At 43.9% G+C, this 26682-nt stretch overlaps 1 protein-coding gene across 1 annotated transcript; it reads right to left on the bottom strand.

Annotated features, from left to right (window-relative positions):
* LOC144109885 (uncharacterized) lies at positions 1 to 26335 on the bottom strand. The gene is made up of 6 exons (XM_077642651.1): positions 26228 to 26335; positions 3509 to 3704; positions 1414 to 1488; positions 970 to 1007; positions 380 to 599; positions 1 to 47 (listed from the first exon to the last, which is right to left on the bottom strand). The coding sequence occupies exons 1-6, from the start codon at positions 26333 to 26335 to the stop codon at positions 1 to 3; spliced, it is 684 nt and encodes a 227-aa protein (XP_077498777.1).
* Between the last annotated feature and the right edge of the window lie 347 nt (positions 26336 to 26682).

Here is a 26682-nt window from a genome sequence, read left to right as displayed (position 1 = left end):
TTACTCCACGTTACCACATTTCTTGCGCCCCCAGTAGCGAACCATCTCTGCATTTGCAAAAAAGAACATAATAGTTGTTGCTTGTTTGCCTAATTAAGCATGACAGGCACTTGAGCAATATAAATTCAACATCTGCAGCAATTACTAGCACTAGCTGTAACTACAATGATGAGACTTTTTTTGCGATAGCATGAAGAGAAACTATACATTATCACTGTAGCAAAAATATCAAATGCGTTTGTGATAATACATCACGGTCAGTATGTAACATAGAGATATAAGTGCCAAAGCATGTGCCCAGTATGATCTGCCACATGTCACGGAAAGCAGCCCCACATACTTCAACGCAACAAACGAGCAGATAAGCACTCTTCCTTACCTGCAACCAAGCCCACTTTCTCAGGAGTAAGTGGTTGCCTAGGTGGCTCGCCCAGGCCCCTTTCTGTAGGGGCAACATTGCCACTGAGGCTTCGCGTTGCTAGGACTTCACTGGTCCATATAGCCTGCGCTGTGTCGTTGCAAGCAATCGTTGGCTTCCTGGCTGACATTATTTTTAGTGCACTAGCGGCACTTAATACAACTCCTTTTGCAAGGTGGAACTGCAAGGAATAAAAATTTCGTGTTGTGTAATATGGGCTCATAAACGCTGAGCGAAAGGTTAAGAGGTAAATTATATCGTCCAGCTCTATGTTATTTTGGCTAGTTGCATGTACTGTGGTTTTTACAGACATACTGTTTGGTGGAATAAGCTCAACAGAGCACTAAAAGAGGTTTCGAAACACGTGACAAAATTGCAGGGTTCTGCTTAATACAATATCCTGCTGATTAAACTCATACCTTCACAATTGTATTAATGTGACTTTTAGCTAACAACCAAACATGTTGATGCAAGCCATGTACTGCATGCAACACACTTGGTTACTACAAGATTGGTTACTGGAAAGAGACACTGTGGTCAGAACTACTTACAGATCCATCCGCAAGGTGCGTGAAATCTTGTTCTGGAACTGCAAACAAACCACAGAAATAAAGTATGTATCAAAATAACACATGCCTATTTTCCCAGCAGGTTCACAGCCCCATAAACACTTTGTTAATTATGTTTGCCACTGTCTTCAGGTAGCCACAAGCACTACCCATGTTAGGTCACATGCATGCATTGTGTGTAATCTGCATCCATGGCACACAATTCAAATAGTCAAGTTAAAGGCCCAGTAGACTCCACTGACCATTTAAAATAGTTTCCTTCCCAACTGTAAGACATGCGCAAGGTGCAGACTTCTTTCTTATGACACCTGTGTCACAACATGCATCGCACAACAGTTACATCGCAATTCAGCATTTTCATGGGACATTCTGCGTTTCTCTACTTGCGCTTTGGCATGTTTTACACCAATGGTTATGAAATCTTACCACACGACGGCTGCGCAGGTGCTGCATCACTTTGCTTCTTTGTAGGAGATGCCTGCATAGACGATGCAAGGGTGTCTGCAATATTAAAAACAAATGAAATAACTGCACAATACTATATTGCCAGAAAATGAAATAAGGCTAAAGCCGATCGCTTGCAGTTATTACGTAAGAGCTTTCTTTAGGGCCCGTTTTCCTTTGTTAGGAAGTTAGTGAAATTACTCTCATGTCTACTCAGAATATGTGAAAAGACGAGAGGACAAAACGAAAGTAAACATTGCAAATATTGGGGATTACGCTAAAGAAGACAAAAACAAAGCTCATTGGTGAGGCACGTGCATTTCCACAACTGCTGCTTTGTTCAGGTTTCACGCTCACGTTTTGTCACGTGAGGGCATCATGCTTGCGTGACAGATTGTGATTCTGCTTCTCACTTCATCTCTCCTACATCCCCTCACCCTCTCCCTCCCAGTACAGGATAGCCAACTTGAGCATCCTTCTGGTTAACATCCCTGTGTTCCGTCTTCTTCTCTCTCCCAATGATCTACCGGTGATTCCAGATGCTTCAGCCTTTAATGTATAAAACCTACTGCACAAGAGCCCCACAGGCTCCATGTTTTTCTCAAGGACGGCTTTGTGCTGGTGCACCGGGGGCTGCCAATTACTAGCTCTTTCGACAAAATTGTGCACTCAGTACTTTACAGTTACGTCACATGGACTGCAACTATGACGGAATGTCAGCTAGCCTATATATAGGTGAACTAACGATAGGCTAGGCAACTGAAAATAGAAAGGTAAGGGTACAGCACGACATAGTGACAGAGAGAGAAACAGCAAATACAAATGAAAATAACATATATTGGCTATGCATGTGACATTAAAAAAGACGCTTGGCATAAAAGTGCACTTACTGCATTGTGGTTGCTGTTCAGTGCTCTTGTGCGCCCTATTATGAGTGTTATCTACAGGTGGAGCTGCATTTAAAAGTTCACATACGTCAGTTTGTGCACGTAAAAACATATTAATAAATGTTGAGCTAGAATCTGCATCAACAATATGCTAGCCGTGAACTGAAATGACAGTAACAGCAGAGAAATGACCTAACTTACTTTCACAGCTTCTCACTACTTCACGAGGAGATTCCTGAGTCACTGTAATAAAAATTCTGGCGTTATGAAAATTATCACGCAATTTACATTATGAAAGGGCTATACAAAGACTAATTACATTCACTTTATGGTAGGAACTGCTTTACATGCTAACAGCAGCAAATGACTTGCAAAGAGAACTGAAATGAAAACACGGAAACAAATATATTAGCTACTGGAAATACAAGTGAGGTTGATTAACACTTCTAACAGACAGTCATCACGCCTTCGATAAATTAATATGTGCTAGTAATGAGCTTCCTCTAGCGAACATCTCATTTTGTTGTTGATGTTTGAGTTGTATTCGCATTTCTTTTGTTGTTTACGCTATATATGAAGCAAAGTGTTCAACTTGCAATTTTGGTCATGCTTCAATAAAATGAAAAGTGCCAAGCAGCAAAAATTCACGATTACACTTTCGTATACGCAAGTCCAAGTCAAGTCAAGTCAAGTCAAGTCAAGTCAGTTTTATTTACATCATTATGATGTGGGCAGGCTCAGGCAAAAAGCGAACGATTTTCGCTTGAGGGAGCCCGAGCCCCCCTACATGGCGTACAGCAAGGGCAAAAATTTTTTTTTTTTTAAAGTACAAAATCCACACACGCTACCTAACAGAATATAATACAGGAATTTCAGAACAATCGATATAAACTCTGGGTACATGTTCATTAATACGCAATACATTGGTGTTAACATAGATGCAAAAGTCATTCGTGTCACACTTTTCACACAAAGGGAATACAGTGGCTTACAAAAAATGATTTCTTAGAGTTTGTGTACTAGATGTTTCAAGAGAAAAACGTTCAAAGATGAATTTGTTTAGTAACCTTGGAACTGCATGACGCATCATCAGCTGATCTTATGCTGAACTTAGCCCTTTCGTTTAATCCCCTTTTCATTCTTGCAATGATTTAACACACTGACAATCATGAAGTTCAGGAAAAACTTACAGTTAAATATCTTGCTCTCGATGCGTCGCTGCAGAGAGACAGCCTGCTTTTTGAGGAATTCTTTATTTGCCTCCAGTTTCCGGGCCATCTCTTTCCAATATTTTTTGCTGGAAATTGCCTGCCGCAGCTCCGACGATGAACATAGGGATTCGTCGTCCCCTGACGAGCTAGATGAGTATAGACGCCTCTTTTTGTTCTGAAGCATAGAAATGATAAACACATAAATTACTTTCTCATATTTGTGCCATAAAAAATGATGAAATGCTACCTACTTTCTGCTCCTCGTTTTGCATTGCCTTTGTTTTGTGGTGAGCATCGTTCAGATGCTTATCCAAGATACTGGCAAATGTTGTTTGGTTGGCTTTTGCTTTTTGTTGTTTTTTCTCGGTATCTGCGGAATTATGGAGTAACACGAATAGTATATTGCACATATATTCAGCATGTGCATTTAGCATATATGCAATCGTATGTACGTTCACACAGTACCCGTTCTTCTTTCCTCCTTTGATCTTCTTCATTCGAGCATTCCCCAACCTTGATCTTCGGTTTGAGGACCCTTTTCGTTCTATCTTCAATTTCTTCTCGTCTGTCTGCATACATCGTGTAAAAACTATCATGATCTGATAAAATGTCGCACTTGAACTGCCCAGTTGCACAGATAATTTAGTCAGTATCACTGCCAATACAAAATCGATATGATGTAATGAAGGTATTAAGCACAGGCTCTAAAATCTAGTACAATTCTCCAAAATTTTGGTTCGTTTGTGCCGCAGCGGTGCGCTGTGAAGCTTGCCCACCTCGAGATGTGTACATACAAATCCGTTTTTATTTCTTGAAGCTCGTAGTTTGTAAAGACGCGCTATATTGATGCTGTATTAAAATTCAATATATATCTGTGAGATAACTGGGTAGCGGCATCACAGGGATAATTTTTGTTCCGATGTTGTAGAACAATGAATCCTAGGTCTGTTGCGCTGAAGATACGCATGTACTGCCGGAATCATTTTACGCCTCCAGCAATGTGCTTCAGCGGGTGAATTATTATGCACTCGTAATAGTGCACAATAACGAAAGCGAGCGCATGCGTTGTCCCCCTTTCTGTTGTCGAAACTAACCAACTATAGCTCAAATCGGGCTACTCATCACAATACACATCTGGGCACTGCATGCACGCAATTAGAGCTTATATGACTTACCGGCCAGGAGGAGGACTTCGGCGTTATAATATCCTGCTCCATAGCCATAATTTTGGTATCTAGCCAGAATACCGAGTATATTGCTTTATTATCGATGTCCTTCGTATTCGTTGGTTTGAAGTTGTCAATGTCCGTCACGTCCACCACGTGCAATTTGTTGTCCTTGTCGTCAACAAACCTTACTAAGGCGAAAATCTTCGAAGTTAAAAGAAAAGCACAAATTATGAATGAGTGGAGCCAGCAAACAATTAATTCAACGAATGACTCCGGATGGCGAACTTTCAGTGCTATTTAGCGAACGCAAGAGAAGCAGAAAAGCAGCCTTGGACAAGGTAGATGGCGATGGCGAAGGAAGGGACCTATAGTTTCCCAAAGCGCCGAAGCCCCAAAGGCCCAAAGAAGCGTCGTGGCGCATTCGAGGCAAGCGCTATACAAAACATCATTGTAAAAAAAAATTGCTGAATAACAATAAAAATTAATAATGATGTATTTTTGCAATTATCAGTTAAAAAAGTTACTTTTTTGCTCCTCTTCGACAATTTTTGGTAATCTTTCAACGTAGCTAGTAGTACGCTAATGAGCCAACTCAACCCAATCCAGTTATCAGTTGTTTTGATGCGTGTGTTGCGGTGTGTTGCGCTGTGTGCGTGGAGCTCTCGTCAATGGCACCATGCGGCCTCGGAAGCGATACGTGGTCTCATAATCCTGTTTCTTTGACATACCAACACCTACTAGATGGCGACTTGGTCATACAGAGCGCAGGGCATCGGTAGATAATGCATTCTCCAACGAGGACGGGCAGGCTCCGATACGCGTGCACGCGATACCAGAGCACCCCATTGCCAGCCCATCCTTAACAGCGTCGACGCCGCCGCTCGATGATCACGCTCGCGAAACAGAACAATCAACAAAGCTGCACGAAGAATCAGACCGTAGTGCAGCCGACCTGCTTGCGCTTACAGTAGACTTCATGGTGCGGTTCGGCTTGCCCTGGAGTGCAGTCGAGGCTCTTAAGAAGTTTATGACCGTCGTCCTTAAAAGGCGGGATATCCCAATTACAAAGTATTTCTTCAAGAAATGCGCCGGGGTAAACATTACGGCTGCAACATTCAATTTCTACTGTGCCCAATGTGTAACACTTGTTGCGGAGACATCGGGCAGTCTTGCCGAACGTAATGCTGTCCGCAGGAGATGCCCATCTTGCAACACGGAAAATTGCGGACGACAGATGCTGCTTCACGGACACTTCTTCCTCTGCCTTCCAATTGAGGATCAGCTGAAGTTAATCCTTGCTGAAGGAGAGGTGTCAGTAGCTCTTCACGAGCTGCTAAGAAATATCAACAATCCCGAGAAGCCATCGGGTAGATGTCCGACATCACTGACGACGAAGCCTACAAGGCAACGCGCCAGAAGCTATCGACTCATGACCTGACGTTGACGGTGAACTCAGATGGCCGTAGATGGCCGTCGAAATACAGCATCTGGCCAGTTCATGTCATGGTGAATGAACTTCCTGTATGCCTCCGCCAAAAAAATGTGATGACATCCATGCTGTGGCACGGGCAGTCTCACCCTGACATGATGTTGCTCCTGGGAAGTTTTGTGCGGAAAATAGAGACTCTCGCTTGTAATGGAAGGACCTGGAAAGTTGGAACAGAAACTATCGTTGCAAAGGCATGTTGCTTTTGCTGGTTGTTATTCATTTAATTTCTTTATTGAATCGGAATACAGGCCATGTCCTGCACTTGGCTTGAAAACAAAGGCTAGTTGGCATGCCCTTTATATAAGAGGCAAACGTGAACAGGCAGCGGGAGAAACAGGGATATGGGCGAGGAGACGTTGGGAGGTGGGTCTGTATAACATAATGGTGTACTGGTACTGAAAATATGCTATGAAATTGTGTTTCGCACACGAGAATCTCGGTTAATTTGAAATTGTCTAATTTTTAAACATTCATTACAAGGTGATTTCTACATTGCTTGGACAACATACGTATAAATGTTTCATTTTTTAATTGTAAAAGCTACAACATTTTAGCCAAGTGGTAGGTGATATACTGAAGCAAATATGATTAAAATTTAGCACCTCACTGCAGCGGAAATACGCTTTTGCAGGAGTTATTTCACGGGAATGGTTTCGGGCCTTCATTTATGTCACGGATCTCCCCGGAGAACACTCGGACCAAAACAATGGACTAGGCGACAGGTGGACACACACAGACGCACATATAATACACCCTACGTGACACACACACTAGAACACAAAACTAAGAAAACTAACATAAAACACAAAGACTATAAATACACTCGACCTGGGAACACTGCTACCCGCGTCTACAACTAGCGTACTACTGTTAGTGGACGGCGCTCGTGTTCACGGTTGGTTCGATGTGGCTGCGGCGTTGTATGGATCCAGTAGCCGGCGTCGAGGTGGCGTTCGACGAGCTTGGGATGGCGTCGCTGGCTGCGTCGTATAAGCTCCCGGTACAAGCGCCCGTGGAGGTGATGTCGGTGTTGTTGGCGTTGGGGGCACTACGCGGATGGGTGGCAACAGCGCTGGAGACACCCCTGGCTGTAGCAGGTGACAACAGCCTCCGTTGACTCCCCGGAACGGGCTCAGGCACGACAGGAAGTCCACGATGCGAAGCCGTAGAACGCGAGCGCACCAGAGCAGTAGCCGTCGTCACTCTCTTCCAGCCGAAATGTCCCTGACCCGCCGGAGCTTCCGCTTCTCGGTTCTCCCCCCCCCCCCCCCCCGTGCCCCGCTCTTTCTCGCCCTTTTAAAGCCTTGAAGTTAGTCCACGTAAGCCTTGTCGCCGTCTTCTCCTTCTTCTCTTGTCCACCAATCATCTCTCTCCACCTCACTGAATGCTTCTTCTTCATCTTCTTTATTCTTCGGTTAATCCACGTCGTCTTCTTCCCACCTCTTTCCTTCATAATTTTATTTTAGACTCCTTATTATACGTGACAATGGCCCCCTCTCTCAAGAGTTTTTCTATGAAAAACTGCTCGCGTCATACTCATCTTCAAGCCATCCAGACAACCGACTATCTTCTGTGGCGATTCTGGACCCAGCATACAACACACCGCAGATGTCCAGCACACACCAAGAGCACACCACTAACACAGCACACCAAACTGCAGTTACGAAACATTAACGCACCACTACCGTTGTCCGTACAGAGTCCTTATTGAACATGTTGGTGTCCACAACATACTCCCTTGCATAATCGAATAACACTAACAAAAGCAACAACAACAACAAGATAAATCCCAGAGAAACATTAGTACAGCAACAACAAGATATATCCCAGAGATACCTAGAGCTGTTCAGTTGGCTCTACTCATTAAGTCCGCTCCAAGTTATCTCTGCCTTTAATATATTCCACCTGAAATGAGTATTCTTGCAAGGCAAAACTCCATCTCATGACTTTACTATTGTTCATTTTGGCCTTGGTTAAATATTCAAGCGGATGATGATCTGTTTGAATCCTGAAATGTCCCCCATAAAGACAAATGTAGAATTTCTTTACCGCCCACACCACCGCCAAACATTCCTTTTCAACAGTGGATTAGTTGCGTTCACTAGCCGATAATCTCTTGCTTGCAAAAAATACCGGATGTAGCACGCGATTCTCTTATTGCAAGAGTACGGCTCCTAAAGCTCGGTGTGATGCATCGGCGCGAAGCACAAACTCTTTATACAGATTGCGAACAAGCAACACGGGCGGTTTTGCCATATGCCCTTTTAACATCACGAATGCATTTTCATGTTCAGCAGTCCAATTCCGCTTATTGCTTGCCCCCTTCTTAGTGAGTTTGAAAAGCGTGTCGGCTATGTGGGCATAATCTGGAAGAAAGACCCTGTAGCATCCCGTTAACCTCAGGAGCGACTGTACCTCTTTCTTGGTCGTCGGTGTCTGGGCCTGCTGTATTGTGTCCAAGATGTCGTCTTTCGTCGCGATACGGCCCATCCCCAGCTTGTGTCCGAGAAAAGAAATGGCTACAAAGCCCACCTCACATTTTGCCGGTTTTATGGTGAACTTGGCTTGCTGAATTCTATCAAATAGTTTTTCCAGCGTAATTACAAGCTCTTCCCACGTATCTGTTGCCACAAGGATGTCATCAATATAGTGTTCAACATTTTGGAGCCCACCCAAAACCTTCCTCATCAGCTTCGTGAATATTGCAGATGCTGTCTTGAAACCAAAAGGCATGAATTTAAACCGGAATAAATCCGTCGAGCACGAAAAGGCAGTCTTCTGTTTAGACGAATCTTCCATTGGTATTTGCCAATAACCTTTAGCTAAGTCATATTTAGAAAAAACCTTTTTCGAGCCACCTTAGAGAACACCACGTCCGCTCTTGGTATGGGTTCTGCATCGGGTACTATGATGTCATTTAGCCGACAAAAGCTACACACAGTCGGTTAGTACCATCGGGTTTTTTGACAACCACGAGATGCGCATTGTATGCTGACCACGACCTTTCAATCACACCAAGCTCCAACATATCCCACACCTCATTTTCAATTTATTCTTGAACTGCTAAATGTTGTGGGTATTGCTTCACGCTGATTGGTCTATCTGTAGAGAGATCTAGTCAGCAACATATGACATCCGTTTGCCCGGCACATCCGAAAACACATTCCCTTTTCCTTTGGATTACGGCTTTTATCTGTGATCCTCTGTCTTCTTTCAAATTGGGGTTTATTAGCACCTTATCCCATCCTACAGTTTTCTTCCCACTGCACGTGGGCACCCCGACAACATCATCTGTCTCCTCGGCTACTACTGAGCATGCTACCTTGGGGGCCCAGCAAACGGCAACTCTTTCTTCGTACTTTTTCAACATGTTTGCATGGAAAACGTTCTTGGTGTTATTTATCAATAACTCATAATCCACGCCATTTTTCTTCTGCGTCACAAGGCAAGGGCCCTTCCACTGCATCAGTAAGTTATTGTGATCCGTGGGTAGCAGGATGAGAACCTTGTCACCCGGATTCAGATTCCTGTGAGTGGCTTTCTTTGGATGGATCCAGTAGCCGGCGTCGAGGCGGCGTTCGACGTGTTTGGGCTGGCGTCGTTGGCGGCGTCGCTGGCTGCGCCGTATAAGCTCCCGGTGCAAGCGCCCGTGGAGGTGATGCCGGGGCTTTTGGCGTTGGAGGCACCACCCGGATGGGTGGCAACAGCGCTGGAGACACCCCTGGCCGTAGCAGGTGGTAGCGTCCTCTGTTGACCTCCCGGAACGGGTCAGGCACGGCAGAAAGTCCATGATGCGAAGCGTAAAACGCCAGCTCACCGGAGCTGTAGCCGGCGTCGCTCTCTTCCAGGCGAAGTGTCCCTGACCCGCCGGAGCCTCCGCTTCTCTGTTCTTTTATTTATTTGTAACATTCATACAGACACAGACGGTATAGGATGACAGAGCAAAAGGCAAATGCTCTCTGCCTGACGACGGCCCTGTCACCCGTACAGTGCACAGAAATGTACAAAGGATTACAACATTATACAAGTGATAATGCAATAACAAAAATAACATCCAACATAAACTTTAGTTGGTTTTCAAAACGTGTATGTTTAAAGCTTTGAGTTGAACAGTATGTACGTTTTGAAGGCATTTTTGAACGTTTTGAGAGCTCTAAATTGCTGTGATATGTCAAGAAGAGGTGGGTGTGTATTTAAAAAGTTGGGGATTAAATACGACAGTGTTTGTGCACCATAGCTCGTTCTTATGGCGGGTAGTCTAAAGAAGGTCTTTCAAAAGTTATACCGTGTAGTACTGGGCTGGCTCAAGTTAACACTGAAGGATTTCGCATGATATCGTTCCTAATATGAGTAGGAATGAAATCATGCGAAAACGAAATCCCCCCGTGCCTCGCTCTCCCTCGCCCTCTTATAGCCCTAGCGTTAGTCCACGTAAGCCTTGTCGTCGTCTTCTTCTTCTCTTCTCCACCAATTACCTCTCTCCACCTCGCCGAATGCTTCTCCACCAGTCAGCTCTCTCTACCTCACCGAATGCTTCTTCATCTTTATTCTTCGGTTAATCCACGTCGTCTTCTTCCCACCTCTTTCCTTCATAACTTTATTTTAGGCTCCTTATTATATGTGACAATTTATAGTATTTGTGATTTTGTTATCCAGCAGATTCATTGCTTCAGCTGCGGTGCTGCCTGCCCAGCAAGGGCGATCATGCAAAACATGCTCCAATTTAATGGGCATTTCCGCTGTGGATGGTTCGTACACCGAGGCACTGTTATCGATGGTGAGCAGTCTTACAACCATTTGACATTCAGACATTATAAAACCTGGTCAGTGGATACATCTGCCTTGATGAAATGGACATCTCAAAAATGCGCAATCAATGCTTAAAACCACTGGGCGCAGTGACACTTCTGTATAGAAGTGGGAAAAGGAGTGCAAACATTGGGAGGTATATCTTAACTTTTTTAAATCGTGCCAGAAGCCTAGAGGAAGTGTGGAAAAACTTGCACAAGTCTGAAACCTGCTGATGTAAAATAGTCGAATGTGTTGTTGCCAGTGCATATTTTGAACGTTTTCAAAGACGTGGACACCAGGTACATTTGGCTGTGCACTATTAAGTCCACCATATTACATGTGTCAGATTATAGGATGTTTACTGAAGGCATTTTTTTCGAGTCAAGGCACTACGAGGTATTTAACATAGCAGTATTGGTGCGATGGGTTCATTAGTGTGTTGTAAAGCTGCCAAAAGTTGGTACGATAACTGCATTTTGCTTTAGTAGTCGTGGCTGTTCTATTTCATATTCACATTCATGTACGTGCTAATTTGTCTCCTTAGGTCACCCTACACTGCCCTCACGGTGGCTGATTTGCTCTCGGCTCTGGTGACTGCACTTCACTGGGAGGAAATGCAAAAACATTTGTGTGCTTTGCAACGAGACATCTGAAAAAAAATCTCTTGGTGTCGAAATTATTGCAGATCCCCCCACAACAGTTTGACTCATTGCAGAGGTGCAATGTAAGACCCCATTTACCAAGTGGGCTCCATGACCCCTAGGTTTTATTTAATACTGCTGCAGTCGGTTCATTAATGGTAATGGTGAATATAATTTCAATTCTCAGTACCGCGTCTTTCATGTTGCGAAGCGCTAAGATTATTCTACCTCTCTAGACGACGGCACTCAAAAGCTAAAGCATCAACGTGTCTGCATGATAACATTTTGCCCACGGGCCTGGGTTTGTTGATTGAGAGAGCATTCTTTTTCGAATCTATTTTTGTGATTTTTTCTCTCACAACTGCTTTTTTCCTGCACAGTTGTTTGAACTTCTGAACAGACATTGAGGCAGGAATACTGACCAAGCTCTTTTCCAATTTCTCATTCTGTCTGTTATTCTGTGCTTGCTTTTGGAAACAGGGTCAGTCAAGTATACTGTTGGTGACCCAGTGCCTGATAGGACTGCAGATGAGACCATTGTACAGATGAAGGAGGCAGCAGCAAAAAATATGGTTGTGAAAGGTGTAAGAGACCAACAGCTTTGCTGAACTTGCCACACTTTGATGAATTCTGGGGGCTTACCTCAGATTACATGCACTGTGTTCTGTTAGGTGTGGCACATCAGTTCACAGAGCTTTGGCTGTCAAATACAGGAGAAGAATATTACATTGCTGATCCTCCACTTGCTGAAGCTCAGGACAAAAAGCTTCGTGGTTTGAAAGTTCCCCTGTGTTTTCACAGACTGCAGCGTTCGCTCACAGTACGTAAGTACTGGAAAGCAAGTGACTGCAGTGGCAGCAGTGGCTGCTTTGCTTTTCTCTTCCATGTTTAGATGGCATTTTGAGGTCAAAATTTTCGACGCAGTTCGCCCCACTGGTAATGGGAGCTTCACTTCTATTCAAGGACAGAGTAACAGGTAATGATGTCACCAACAGCCCGCAATGTTTAGTTACATTTGTCGTGGAGACACAATTTCTTTATGAAGAAAAAACCATGACATCTAATTTACACCAGCTTCTTCACTTGCCCAAAAGTGTGGGGACACAGGGGCCACTCTGGGCACATTAATGTTTTGCCTTTGAGTCAAATATTGGGCAACTCAAGGAGCTGGTGACATCATCTAAGAGTGTGCCACTGCAGATTGTTGAACAACTAATAATGGCCACCTCTCTGAAAAAACTAAAAGCGCTTGCTAGTACAGAGACGCAAGAGTTTTTATGAAAGAATAGTGCCTTGAGCCAAAAGCCTGTTCTGCCACTTGGCAAGTCGATAGAGGCTTCTTAAGAAGTTGTACAGTGTGTTGAAGGCCATATTGGTCGTATTATATCCGGTCCTATTGTGGAACATGACCATGTTGCAGTATCTCAGTATGTGTTCTACAGCGAGCAGTACAAATTACCGTACATGACTGACTCCACTGCTGCCATGCAGGAATCGGGAGCCTGCATTAAAGTCAAGCATATAATTTGCTTCAGTGATGTTGCTGGAGATTATAGAACATTTGTGATAGCACGCAAGTTCTTTACCTCTCCAGCCTACAGGACTATGCACATACTCACTGCTGAACTGACATAACGTGATCACACTGCAGAGGTAAAGCCTGGTGTCATACGATGTGTTTTCATGGAAGGAAGTGCATCATGTTTTTTCATACCACTTAAATTTAAAGCCCTATATAAGAGTCATTCATTGCTGATGCGATGATGATTGTGAATGTTTATGGCGCAAGGGCATCTCTGTCCTAAGAGCGCTATGACAGAAGGTATTTTAGTTTGCTCAAGGCGGGGTAAAGGCCCATTTCACAAGCATTTCGCCCTGAATAAACCGAGCACCAGGCCAGGGGAAGCTTGTACCCATTGTATCACCGGTGAGTGCCTGGTGGCACTGGAGATCGAACCCTGCACCTTCCGCATGCGAGGCCGATGCTCAACCACTTGGCGACCGCTGCACTTTGCTGATGTGCAGTGCTGTATAGCAACATTGACTGCAATAATATGTAAGTGCCCCAGAAATCCACTTTCGTTGCACCCACACAGAGCAACTAGCACAGTGTTTGAAGTTTCTAGTGTACACATGCTTGTTAGTATTTGTGTAAGCTTAGCATGCTTTCTGATGCACACACAAGTTGCACAACCCTTCTCATAAGAATTGATCTGAAGCCATCTGTCGCTTCTCCCGTTGGCTGGTGTGTGTAGCTTCATGATTTGAAATGCTTCTTTTTTTCAGGAAAATGAGTTATAGTGGAAAACTTCCTTTGAACGCAGTGCTTCTTATACATGTCAATAGCAGCAGTGATTGTTCATTGATGTGAGTGATTAAAGTTGCGTTAGGTGGTATCCGCACATCTTTTGGAGGGACAGTGAGGACAAATTCATATTCGCCTTTATCGATTAATGCATTTCAGCGGCAAAAAAAGCTATTTGCACTGAAAACAAAGAATTCATAAGAAAAAAGGTAAACAAACGAAGTACATATCTCTCAATTACTGGCCAATTCGCAAGCAATGTGTGATGCACCAAAACAGTTTTCAGGCCGCAATTCCTATAGGCTAGGTTTCATGTCGATTCCCTTCCAAGCAATGATCATGAAGCCTTTTTCAGCTTTGACAAAATGATTTGGAAAGATGTGGTCATAAAGTTTTTAAAATATCATTTTCTCAGCAACACACCATTGCTAGAAAAAGATCAACATAGCCGGATATAATCACAGAATTGATCTCTTCACAGAACAAAAATTGGATGAAGCTGTCTGCGGTGTCTCTAAACTGTGCTTGTTTATAGTTACATGCGAATCATGCGCATTCGTTTGAAAAAAATGTTTTCATGTCAGTATTTAATCTCAGTTGTTTACCTTGAAATAAATTGCATATCTTTGGTTTTATGATTTTACATAGTTTAAGGGTTCCTTTCCTCCATAAAGAAACAATATGCATTCCAAGGCTGTTCTGCATCTTTTTACACATGTAAATGTTAATAACTCTACTTCTCCACACTGCGCAATGAAAGAAAATGTATGGATCTGTGCAGAAATTAGTATTGAAGGCATAGGACAGTTCGAGTTTGTGAGGGAAATCTTCATCACAAGCACACTGTGAACGTGTCAAAAATCTTTATCTGGCGTGTACGACGGCCAGGTTTTGCATGTTCCGGCAACCTTTGACGGAGAAAACTTGTGAAAATAACAAATCTACGCACAGGCTTACTAAGCCCTTGTTCAATATTGAGCGTTCCACAAGTGTGCTTCGTCGTAAAGTGCAGGAGCGCAGAAAAAATGGCCATCGCACACGCTAACTAAAGATTTGCCTGGCTGTACAGTTGTCAAAGCATACAGTTCAGCCTGCGTCTAAAAGCACATCTGAAACTTGTGATTAGTAACCAAACCTGTTGCAATAAGCTAGTATATAGCAGTGCTTCAATTGTTGACCATAGGGACTTTTGTGGACACAAATGTGAACTAAACTGCGAGCCTTTGCTATTGTTCTGTCAAAGCTCTCTAGGGCTTCCACAGTAAGAGCCAGTTTGTATGATTTTCAGGCTTGCACACTCAGTCGGAGACAACCTGGACCAAGCTCATTTCTATAAAGAACCAGCACCTCATACGGGCATCAATTCATCTTAACCACACACAAATCCCACGCTGAGCCGAGTCCCAATCTACTTTTTCGCAGTCTGGTTCTATTTCCACACTACAAGGTTTCCGATCAGCTGGTTCAGCTAGGCCACCTTCTTTTATTTTCAGGCCAACTGGTTCCAGGTGGTTTTGTTTCCAGACCAACTGGTTCAAACTGGTTTGTTTCCAGACCAACTGGTTCAAGCTAGCTCCATTTCCAGACTGGACTGGTTCTCGTTGGGACCACCTTGTTGCCAGCTGGGTTCAGCTGGAACCAGCTGAATCCAGTATAAACCAGCTAGAAGCAGTTGGGATATTTTCACCTTGGATACGACATTACATGGGATTTAAGGGCCCGAAACCACCGGACATCACAACACATAGAAAGAAGGGGCAATGGGAGACCTCTCTGCTCAGCTCGGAGCTTGATCAGCAGCGCACACTCGTTGTGCAGGCTAGAGCGGCGGCCAAGGCCGGTTGATTCTTGAAATGAAGACAACACCTATTGGAAATTTCTCCTAGAGTCTCATTTTCCTTGTCAATAAAGTTTTCTATCACAACTACCACCACCGCAACAAAAACAACAAACAATGACCGCGCTGCAGAGTTCGCGCACACGAGATATTCCAGAAGACACAAGTGGCGCTATCGGCGTTCTATTTGCAGCTCTGGGTGCGCATTTGGAAACGATGCCATCTGGTACCTCGAAGAGCCTTCTTGCAGCAGTGCTTGCTTTGAACAAGGGTGAAAAGTTGGATCAGTCGGCATCGATCCATGAGAAAAGGAGCGCGAAAAACAAGACAACGGACGAAGAAAGAGCACACCACACGAGCGCTAACTTTCGGCTAAAGGAAAAACACAAAACCGTGTCGACCGGGAGCTGAGCGTAACGACTGAGCGCATGCGCCAAAACTGGGAAGCCGAAGAAATCAAAGGGAAAAATAAGCATAAGAAGATAAATGCCATTGCAAACCTAGGAATCTCAATTCTCGTTTCGATAAGAATATAGAAGGGTCGCTGACGCACAAATCACGCAAAGTAGCTATCTGTCTAGCTTCAAAACTATTTCTCTTGTCAATTTATCTCTGCTTATGGCAACGACAGAACATTTATCCAGAAATCGCACGCACCCGCACTCCTTGCAATGCACGGCCAGATTGCTGCCCCTTAACGACTTCATGTTGTTGTGTTCACGAAGCCTTTCGTTGAGGCACCTACCGGACTGTCCCACTTGCTGCTACCCACAGGGCAGCGGGCTGCTGTACAGGATGGCCTCTGTGCATTTAGCAAATTTTTTGCGGTGGCGGATGTTACATTGCGTATTTTGGGGACGTCATTCGGCGGGCAGGGTTCTTTTGTACATGGCACTTAGTTTATCTGGGGTTGAAAAAAACCATCTGAACATTTGCCTTCTTTCCTCAATATCATCGGCCTACCTAACCTTCTGCCGCCCCCTGCTACGCTTGCGTTCTCTTGGAATCCACTCCGTTACCCTAAAAGACCAGCGGTTATCTTGCCTTCGCATTACATGCCCTGTCCAAGCCAATTTCTTCCTCTTGATTTCGACTAGGACGTCATTAAGCCGCGTTTGTTCCCTCACCCACTCTCCCCGCTTCCGCTCTCTTAACGTTACATCTATCATTTTTCATTCCATGGCTCGCTGCGCAGTGCGCAGTGTTGGCGCAGTGCCGAACTCTCTTTGAAGACTGAGATTTTTTTTATGATCTGAACTCTCGCAGAGCGCACTCATTTAAACTTCACTTAACTCGCAACACTCGTTGCGACGTCGCAATTTACTCACGAACCACCTTTGCAGGCTGATTGTGTTCGAAACTGGTTTTGCCCCGGAGGGCGCAGCGGGGTTTGTGGAGCTTTTTCCAAGCCTACACCCCTGAGGAAGCCGGGCGCCGGGCCGGGGGACACTTATTCCAATTTTTACCGGTGGGTTGCCGGCGGTGGGTCTCGAACCAGCCACCTTCCGCAGCTGAGGTGGACGCCCAAGCCCCTCGGCCACAACTGCGTTGTCCTGAACCCTTTTCGTTAGCCTCAACATTTCTGCTCCATAGGTGTGTACTTGTAAGATACCGCTGTTGTATACTTTTTTCTTGAGGGATAATGATAAACTACCATTCATGATAAGAGAGAACCTGCCATATGCGCTCCGCTCTATTCTTATTCTTGTAGTCATTTCCCCTCTCATGATCCGGATCAGCAGCAACTGCCTGCCCCGACTAAAAGTATCCCCTAACGCTTTCAGCACTTCGATACCAATTGTGAACTGATGTTTCCTTGCGAGACTGTTCAAGATTACCTTGGTTTTCTGCATGTTAATTTTTAGAGCCACCGCTCTGCTCTAGTTCTATAACTTATTGATCATGCTTTACAGTTCATAGAGCTATCTGTTAACTATAAAGATATAGAGACTGCACAGCTGCCATAGTCTTCGATACAGTTTGCAATAGAATATTAATAAGGAAAGGTGTAAGACTGAGAGACACGATCTCGCCAATGCTATTCACCGCCTGTTTGCTTCAGGTATTCCGAGGCTTGGATTTTCTGCAAACAGTTGGGAATAAGAGTTATTGAAGAATATCTAAGTAATCTGTGACTGTTTGATGCCATTGTCTTGCTAATTCAACCAGGAGATGAATTGCAAAGCATGATCAATGAGTTAGGCAGAGCAGAACGGTAGCTCTAAAAATTAACGTGCAGAGAACCAAATTGACGTTCAACAGTCTCACAAGGAGAACAGCAGATCACAGTTAGTAGCGAGATACTGGAAGCGGTACTAAGTGGAGATACTGGAGATACAGTTAGGGCAGGTAGTGACCGCTGATCCGGGTCTTGAGAGGAAAATGACTAGAACGAATAAGATTGGGGTGGAGCGCGTATGGCAGGTTCTCTGAGATCATGTATGGCAGTGGCTCAGTATCTCTCAAGAGAAAAGGATACAACAGCTGAATCTTACCGGAACTCTCATATGGGGCAGAAACATGGAGGCTAACGAAAAGATTTCAGCTCAGCTTAAGGACCGCACATCGAAGTATGGAAATAAATATAATAGGTGTAACTTTAAGAGAGAGCAACGGGCAGAGTGGGTGAGGGAACACACACGGGTGAATTCCATCCTAGTCGAAATCAAGAGAAAAAAAGGTGCTTGAGCAGAAGATGTAATGCGGAGGCAATATAACCGGTGGTCCATGAGGGTAACGGAGTGGATTCCACGAGAAGGCAAGCGTAGCAGGGGGCGGCAGAAAGGTAGGTGTGGGCGGAAGAGATTAAGAAGTTTGCGGAGACACGGTGGCCGCAGCTGGTAAAGGACAGGGTTCACTGGATAGACATGGGAGAGGTCTTTGACATCCAAAGGGCGTAAGCAGGCTGATGATGATTGTTGGTGAGGTCCTTTCCTGATGTGCGCTGTGTTTAGTGTTGCATGAAGATATCTATGAGGTTGGAACAGGAAGTGCTCTAAGCGGGCAGCTTAGTCATTTTGTGCAATAAATAATGCCCAACAGGAAGTGAGCCGCCGGTCCTAACAGTGGCGACTCACTGCTTATGATTCCGGCAGCAGATATAAAGTGTTGGAAAACTGTGAAGAGAAAACTATACTACAGGACAAAGGCCACTGCCCTGCTCGGTTATCCTCCTGCTCGGTTATCCTCGTGCCTTAACGCAGTTTTCCGCTGTTTCTTGCCACCAATTAGCCATACAGTGCACCCTGACCAAACCCTTTGAAGCTACGACGAAGGACGAAGTAGAGGAAGCAGTGTGTATGTGTAGATATCACGCATACTGCATGGTTACCCATCTCTGTGTAGCCTGGCCAATGGATGTGTCTTGTTGTCATCAACCAGCTGATAGGTGAATCTAACACAAATATCGTGCTTATTCGGAATAGCATGAAATGTGACTTTTGGTTCATCTTAAAAGAGGCCAACTTCAAGTTGCAGCAAAGGATGCCATAAAACACGTAAGCCACCTTTTCGCTTTTCTTCAGCGTCCCGAGGCCAAACTCCTAAATATTTTTTTGTAAGTTTTTCGTGCCAGCTGCTGTCACATTTGATTTTGTTCTTTGAAAACTACAAGTATATTTTGCTGAAGGTGTTGCCAATCTGCAACCAATAGCACATTTCAGATTTTCAGATGTAACAGGCGCTGCATCATCAGCATCCTCATCAGCCTGACTACGTCGGCACTTATTTATTAGCAGCGCTCATTTTTGTCCGCTGCTTTAGAAATCAGTCACCATTACTCTTACTCTTGCTATTTTATACTGATCAGAAAAAATAATTGTCATATGATTTAGATCGCCTGTAATGGGAAATTTGAGCGCAACTCTTCAGGGCTGGCGGATGGCGTGTTACGCTGCTTACCACCATACGTTGTCTTCCCATGGCAGTCACCTTCGAGGTGGCGTTTCGCTCTGCTACTTTTACGACTGGTTACGCAGACTACGCCGACGCCAATGACTACGACGAGGAAGCCAGGAACTGGCGCCTAGGAGATAAAAGAAATTAAAAAAAATAAAATTGAAAATATTAACGAAAATTAAATTTATCAAGAGACTTTGAAAAACTGAGATTGACCGTAAACGGACTACCCTGCACTGGGGCAATGCAGACAGAACGAAAGTTAAGGCACGATGAAGACAGAACCAGTTTGACCGACAAACAAGTGGCGGACATTATGAAACGAGTGGAGGACCACATAAAATGGGTCATGTACCGACAACCCAGGTTACATGTACACGAGATCATAGATGGGAAAATTAATGAGGAAAACAATTGTTCGGTGACGCAAGTAAGAAAAAGGATAGAGACGTTCGCAGGAAATTTTGGAATCTTATTAATCGCTTTGATAAGGCCGAAGACATACAATATTTTATACAGGACGAGCAAGTGTAACGCGGCTCTACGCTAAATCGATGCCGTAATAAGCGAGAAATAAAGTAAACTGACGGTTGGTTTCTAGGACAGCACATGATGCAACGCTGAAAACGGCAGACGAAAAGTGACAGGGGGGAACTGGACTGAAAGAGAGCACTGGAAATTATTGGAGAGGATACAGCTAACCGGACTCGACGGAATTCCGACAACGTTTTTTTTTTACTTAGCTTGGGCCACACAGTAAGGAGGCATTATTCAGAGCTGTAGAGCAAGGCTTTCTGAGTGAAAAGGTGCCACAAGATTGGCTGCGGAGTAGAGTGTGTTTAAAACTGAAAATTAGGAAGAGAATATCAGGAATGACTGGTAGACGCCGATCAAGATAACGGCAGTTATAGACATTTATCCAAACTAAAAACAAGCTGAAAATATTAATAGGGAAAAATGGAATACTGTAAGAACTGGAAATATTACTGGGCAGGAAAAACCTTTGGAGGACAGTTTGTTTGTAGTAACGTAGTGCGTTGAAATACCTGACGCAAAGCAGGCCACTATCGCTGGTTTTTTTTATAACAAAAGGTGCATATGACAATGTGAGCTTGCAATTACTCTGCGACTTTCTAGTGGAAGCAGGGCTTGATTCCCAAGTTTACAGAGCAGGGCAAAACGTGACAAAAATGTGCAAATCGTCGCCATTAACTTTTCTTAATAGGCGTCGAAAAGTAAATACTGCTCAATTATTTCTTACCATCCTGGCATAAAGGTCACCTAATATGAAAAGCCAGCTGAATAGTAACACAGCTAAATACAATTTAATTTAAAACCGGAAAAGGTAGTCGTGTGTCCAACTTCATGGGGTAAAAGAGAATACTGCACGGGGCAAAAAGAGACACCCCTCTATAATCAACTCATTACCTATCCTTGCTATGAATGCAGAGAAAGTTGGCTTCATGGACATCTGGACAAAAAACCTTGGGGACCCTATTTGAATGACACACAATACACTAAAACCGAACCCGCCGCTGCTTCAGTCCATGAGCCACTACAGACTACGAAGCTACACCGCCGCACTGCACTCGCAGCCTTTATCTGTATTTCCTGCGTTCATCGTAAGTTTTTTTCCAGCTTTAGTGTCAGAGTTTTCGCTCTTTAGCTCAGCTGCGTTGAAAAAACGTGCGATTTGGTTCGATTCATAACGCATGAACACTAGTGTTTCAACATGATTGTAGGCCATACATAACAGAGCTTGCTGTATTCGGATGATGTATGGTACAAATAGCTGTTCATGCTCACTGGACAGAGTGCGATGCTTAGGTTCTCAAACTTTTTGATACAGTTCCTCCTTTTAACATTCTCAAATTTTTTCTGTTGCATTAAGGGCGCTTTGGGCAACTCTCCAGAACCTTCGTCACGTTTTCTGCTCGCTAGTTGGCAGTTATTGTTTTCACTTTGAACGCCCAGACATTCCCACAGAGCGGGAAAAGACGGGTACAGCTTGAGTACACGAAATAGAAGTATTACATCTACTGTAGTCTCTCCAGAAGATCGCAACGTCGTGTTGTGGCTCACATGTAACCAGCTGCTAAAAAAATTTTGCCTCGATTACCCGAGGGCTGAGAATTTTGAACCTATACATGACATAAGACCAATAACCAATTGTAATAATTATATTCTTGCTTTCATGTAGGACAGCAGGTTGATTGAGCTGCGCCGCTTTGAAAAATCTGGCATGCGCAATTACGCACCTCTTAGATCGCTTTTTAGGTCACGAAGTGCAGTTTTTTTCTCTGCTCAATAAAGTCCAGTCTTCTCAACCTGAAACCCCATTCCAATGAACATCCGGCCAGTCATAGCACATAAATATGAAATGAATATTTTTGCACATTTAAAAGTTAGGTTGCGCGGATTAACGAAATGTCGTGTTTTGCCCCACTCTCCCCCTAAAATAGCCAATAAAGACACTTTGCAAAGATTTTAGATAAGAATTGAACTTTAGGAAGGATTGTATTGTGTTGTATTGGGTTTTATGGCGCATAAGAAACTCAGGCTATCAAGCGCCAAACACATGGTATAATTTATTTCAAGAATTTGGGGCCCTCAGCGAAAGTCCTTGTCCGGAGAAGGACTCCGAGGAGCCTAACAAATCGAATGTAGACCTCAGTCTTCTTCTCAGGCCTTAGAAATTGGATGAGCTGTATCATAAAATGCGTCAAAGCGCAGGGTAGGAATTTTTAGAAATAATAGTTTTGTGGTATTATATTTTGTTTAAATCACTGCGTCTTTCAGAAAACGGAAAACGGATGAAGTTCTTAGAAGTGGATTATCTCCTAAAAGTAAATTGGTGTGGAAAGGAATGCGTTCATTGTAAAATACAGTAAAATATTTTTTCCTTAGCCGTTCGAGTTGTGTGCACGAGAATAGGATGTGATTTACGGTGAGCTCATCTCCACATTTTTCACATAAAGGTCTGTCTTGTTTTGTGATTAGAAAATTATGTGTTAGGTGTGTGTGTCCAATACGGAGACGGCATAAAATAACTACGATTAAACGTTTTTGTTGTGAGCATGACTTCAATTCTTCTATAATAGGTTTTACTAAGTGTAGCTTATCATTTATTTCAGTGTTCCATTGGGACTGCCATTTATATCTGGTTTTACACTGTACCAGCTTCATGCCATTTTTGTATGGAATGTTCACGTTCTTTAATTCTTTTTTCCGAGCTTTTGCAGCACATGCATCCGCCTTCTCATTGCCTGTGATTCCGATGTGGCTTGGCACCCAACCAAATTTTATGTCTTGTCCCTGTGTTGTGGCTCTTCTTATGTTATGAATGATGCCACCAATTAGTGGTGTAACTTTATTTCTATGGTGAAGTGAGGAGAGTACGCTCAGAGAAACAGTGTAAATGATACTATTCGCAATGTTCTCGTTTATAATTTTTTCTACAGCCACAGAGACTGCGTAACACCCTGCCGTGGAAATAGATGCGCACTCAGGCAGCCGTACTGTTTTTTTCCCAATTATTTTTAACTACAGCACTTCCGACGTAGTCTGCAGATTTTGATCCATCAGTATAAAATGCTGTGTATTCTCGGTATTTTTCGTCTAGGGTTAAATATTCTTGTAATATATGCTCATGTGGTGTTTGTTTTTTCTGAAACTGAGTTAATGTGAAGTCGCACATAGAGGGCAGGCAGCACCAAGGCGGAAGTGGGTCAGGTTTGTGGGCATGTTAGGCAATGTGTCCATTACATCTATTTCTTGGCATTTCTCTTCAAAGCGCCGAAGAAGTGGTCTGATTGCCAGAGATTTGTTGGTAAACGGTGTTCGAGATGGGTACTTTGTAACTATTGGGTAGCATGTGTGTTTTGGCATGGAACGAATTTTAAGAATGTACGAGAATTGGAGCATAGTTCTTCTGTCTCTGAGAGAGGCTTCGTTAGTTTCAACATAAAGATTATTTATGGGCGACGTCCTGTAAGCACCAGTTGGAAGTCGTAAACCTAAGTTTTGCACTGGATATAGTCGTTTCAAGTACGATGGCCTTGCTGAGTCATACACTATGCAGCCATAGTCTCAGCAGGATCGTACCACAGAGCGATAAATCTGCAGAAGGCATACCCGTTTAGAACCCCAGTGTGAAAGGACTTTCAGTATGGTCAAGACTGCGATGCGTTCTTTTTCAATGCGGTTATGTGGGTCAGGAAAGTAAGCTTTTTCGAAAGTTATGCCTAGGAATTTGTGTCCATTCTTAAAAGGTAACTGGCTTTTGTTTATGTGTAGAGTGGGATCTGTCTGTAAACCTCATATGGGTGAAAAAAGTAAGGCCACTGTTTTCAGTGGAGAGAACTGGAAACCATTCTTGTCTGCCCATGTTGCCAATTTATTTATTCTAAGCTGTATTTGTCTTTCGCATGTAGATATTTTGGAAGATGTGTATGCTATCTGAAGGTCGTCAACATAGACAGAATACATAATGGGCCTCGGGATTATTTTCCTAATAGAATTCATTTTTACTACGAAGAGTGTTGTACTTAAATTACCTCCTTGAGGTACTCCATTCTCCTGAATAAAATTCTTTGAGAGCTTTGAGCCTAGGCGCACATAGAATGAACGGTTGGACAAGAAGTCTTTTAAGAAAGTCAACATTCTGTCTCGGATTCCAAGCTCGGCATGATCTTGAACAATCCCGAACCTGTTGTGTCATATGCCTTTTCTAAGTTAAAAAAGACTGCAAGACAGTGTTGTTTGTGTATAAAAGCATCTGTGACAGTACTTTCTAGACGAACTAAGTAATCTGTAGTGGGGAATTTCTTTTTAAAACCACACTGATTGATATCAAGAAGGTCACAAGATTGAAGGACAAAAGTTAATCTGATGTTCAGGACATTTTGAAAAGATTTTGCGAAGTAACTGATAAAAGCTATGGATCTATAACTCCTGGGGGAGGTTGGATCTTTCCAGGTTTTAATAAAAGGTACAATATGAGCTTTTCTCAGGCTGCGGGTAGTCTGCCTGATACCGAAAATTTTTTAAAGAATCTCAGAAGTGCCTCTACGGCCGACTGGTAAAGATGGGCTAGCATTTCAAAGTGTATTTGGTCGCGTATTGGGGCTATTTTTTGCCGAAGATAGTACTCTATTGATTTCCTGGAGGGTAACTAATGTATTGCAGTGTTCACTTGCACCTCCACTCGTTGGGGGTCTGTTTTTCGACCATGTTTTTGTATTTTAGAAATGACTGGGTGTAATGTGACGAGCTAGAAGCTGCAGAGAAGTGCTCACCTAGTATATCTGCCTGTTCCCTTATATTTGCGTACCAGGTGGTGTCAAAAGCGGCATTGTGTACGGTAAGGAGCTGCCATTTTTTTCCTTACCTGTTCTCACATTTTTTTGTGATTTGACTGTTTATGAATGACACATAGCTCTGCCATGATGCTTTCTCGGCACTACGACGGACATACTGAGCTTTAGCTCTTGCCTTTTTAAACTTTAACAGGTTCTCCTGTGTTGGGTACCGGCAAAAAATACCCCAAGTTCTATTTTGTCGTTTTTTTTGCATCTTTAGAATCTTGTGTCCACCAAACCTTTTGATTTGGCCGTTCAATTCCGGAAGACATTGGAATAGCCAAGTGTACGACATCTAAAATACAATCAGTGAACTTTTCATTTATTTATTCGATGTCGATAACTTCTAAAACTATTTTTTCTAACCTTGCTTCTGATATAAAGAGTTCCCAGTCAGCTAAAGTGAACTTCCAGCGTCGCGGTTTTGTCGGGGCTATTTCAGGTGCAGATGTTAGGCTGATTATTACGAGGAGGTGATCACTGCCATACAGTCTGTCTATGACATCGCACTTAAAATCGTTAAAAACAGACGGCGAACTAAAAGACAGATCTAAACAGATCAGTTTTCCTGAGGCCGGAGTGCAGTAAGTGGTTTTACCGGAGTTCAGGAGACAAATATTATTGCTCAGAATAAAATACTTTATAATTTGTCCTCGGGCGTTCATTTCTTCACTCCCCCAGAACGAGGAATGTGAGTTAAAATTACCAACTACCAGATACAGCTCTGGCAGCTTGTCACATATCACAGAGAGACTGAAATAAAAGTATCAAGGAAAGAGGTTTGAAGAAGACGAAGAGGATGGTGACAAGGATGACGTCGATTAACCGAAGACTAAAGAAGATGAACTATTAAGTGAGGTGGGAAGAGATGATTGGTGGACAAGAGAATAAGGAGAAGACGACGACAAGGATTACGTGGACTAATTCCAAGGATATAAAAGCGCCAGAGAGAGCGAGGCACGGGGACAGGGGGGAGAACAGAGAAGAGGAGGCTCCGTCGAGTTAGGGACGCTTCGACTGGAAGAGAGCGACGCCTGCTACTGCTCCGGTAAGCTCGCGTTCTAGGGCTTCGCATCGTGGACTTCCTACCGTTCCTGAGCCCGTTCCGGGGAGTTCACTGACGACACTACCACCTGCTACGGCCAGGGCCGTCTCCAGCGCTGTTGCCACCCATCCGGGTGGTGCCCCCAACGCCAACACCGGCATCACCTCCACGGGCACTTGGACCGAGAGCTTGCACGACGCAGCGAACGACGCCGCCAGCGACGCCAGCCCGCACACGTCGAATGCCACCTCGACGCCTGCTACTGGACCCATGCGACGCCGCACCCGCACCGAACCAACCGCGAGCACGAACGCCGACCGCTAACATTAGAACGCTAGTAGTAGACGCTGGTAGCAGTGTTCCCGGGTTCTGTGTATTGATAGTCCGTGTTTTGCGTTAGTTTTGTTAGTTTTGTGCGCTAGCGTTTGTGTCACGTAGGGTGCGTTTGTGTGGGTACACCTGTCGCCTTGTCCATTCTTTCGGTCAGAGTGTTCTTCGGGGAGATCTGTGACATAGCTGCTCTACAAGATCTTATAATTCATGTATTGGTACTATGAGATGGCGGTAAAGGTAAATACAAAACAATGTTAGTATTTTGTCTGTGAGCAGAGTAGCTGCA

This window comes from Amblyomma americanum, chromosome 11 (assembly GCF_052857255.1).
Source record: "Amblyomma americanum isolate KBUSLIRL-KWMA chromosome 11, ASM5285725v1, whole genome shotgun sequence".
Classification (NCBI taxonomy): Eukaryota; Metazoa; Arthropoda; class Arachnida; order Ixodida; family Ixodidae; genus Amblyomma; species Amblyomma americanum.
This window is presented reverse-complemented; position numbering and strand designations above follow the sequence as displayed.

What these genes read in the sequence shown, in the direction of transcription:
- LOC144109885 (XM_077642651.1), bottom strand. Translation starts at nt 26,335, where the DNA reads ATGGGTCCAGTAGCAGGCGTCGAGGTGGCATTCGACGTGTGCGGGCTG. An exon ending in CGAGAGCAAGATATTTAACT is followed by an intron (nt 1,489 to 3,508) that starts GTAAGTTTTTCC and finishes TTAATATTGCAG; the next exon opens with ACACCCTTGCATCGTCTATG. An exon ending in GAAAGTGGGCTTGGTTGCAG is followed by an intron (nt 48 to 379) that starts GTAAGGAAGAGT and finishes TTGCAAATGCAG; the next exon opens with AGATGGTTCGCTACTGGGGG.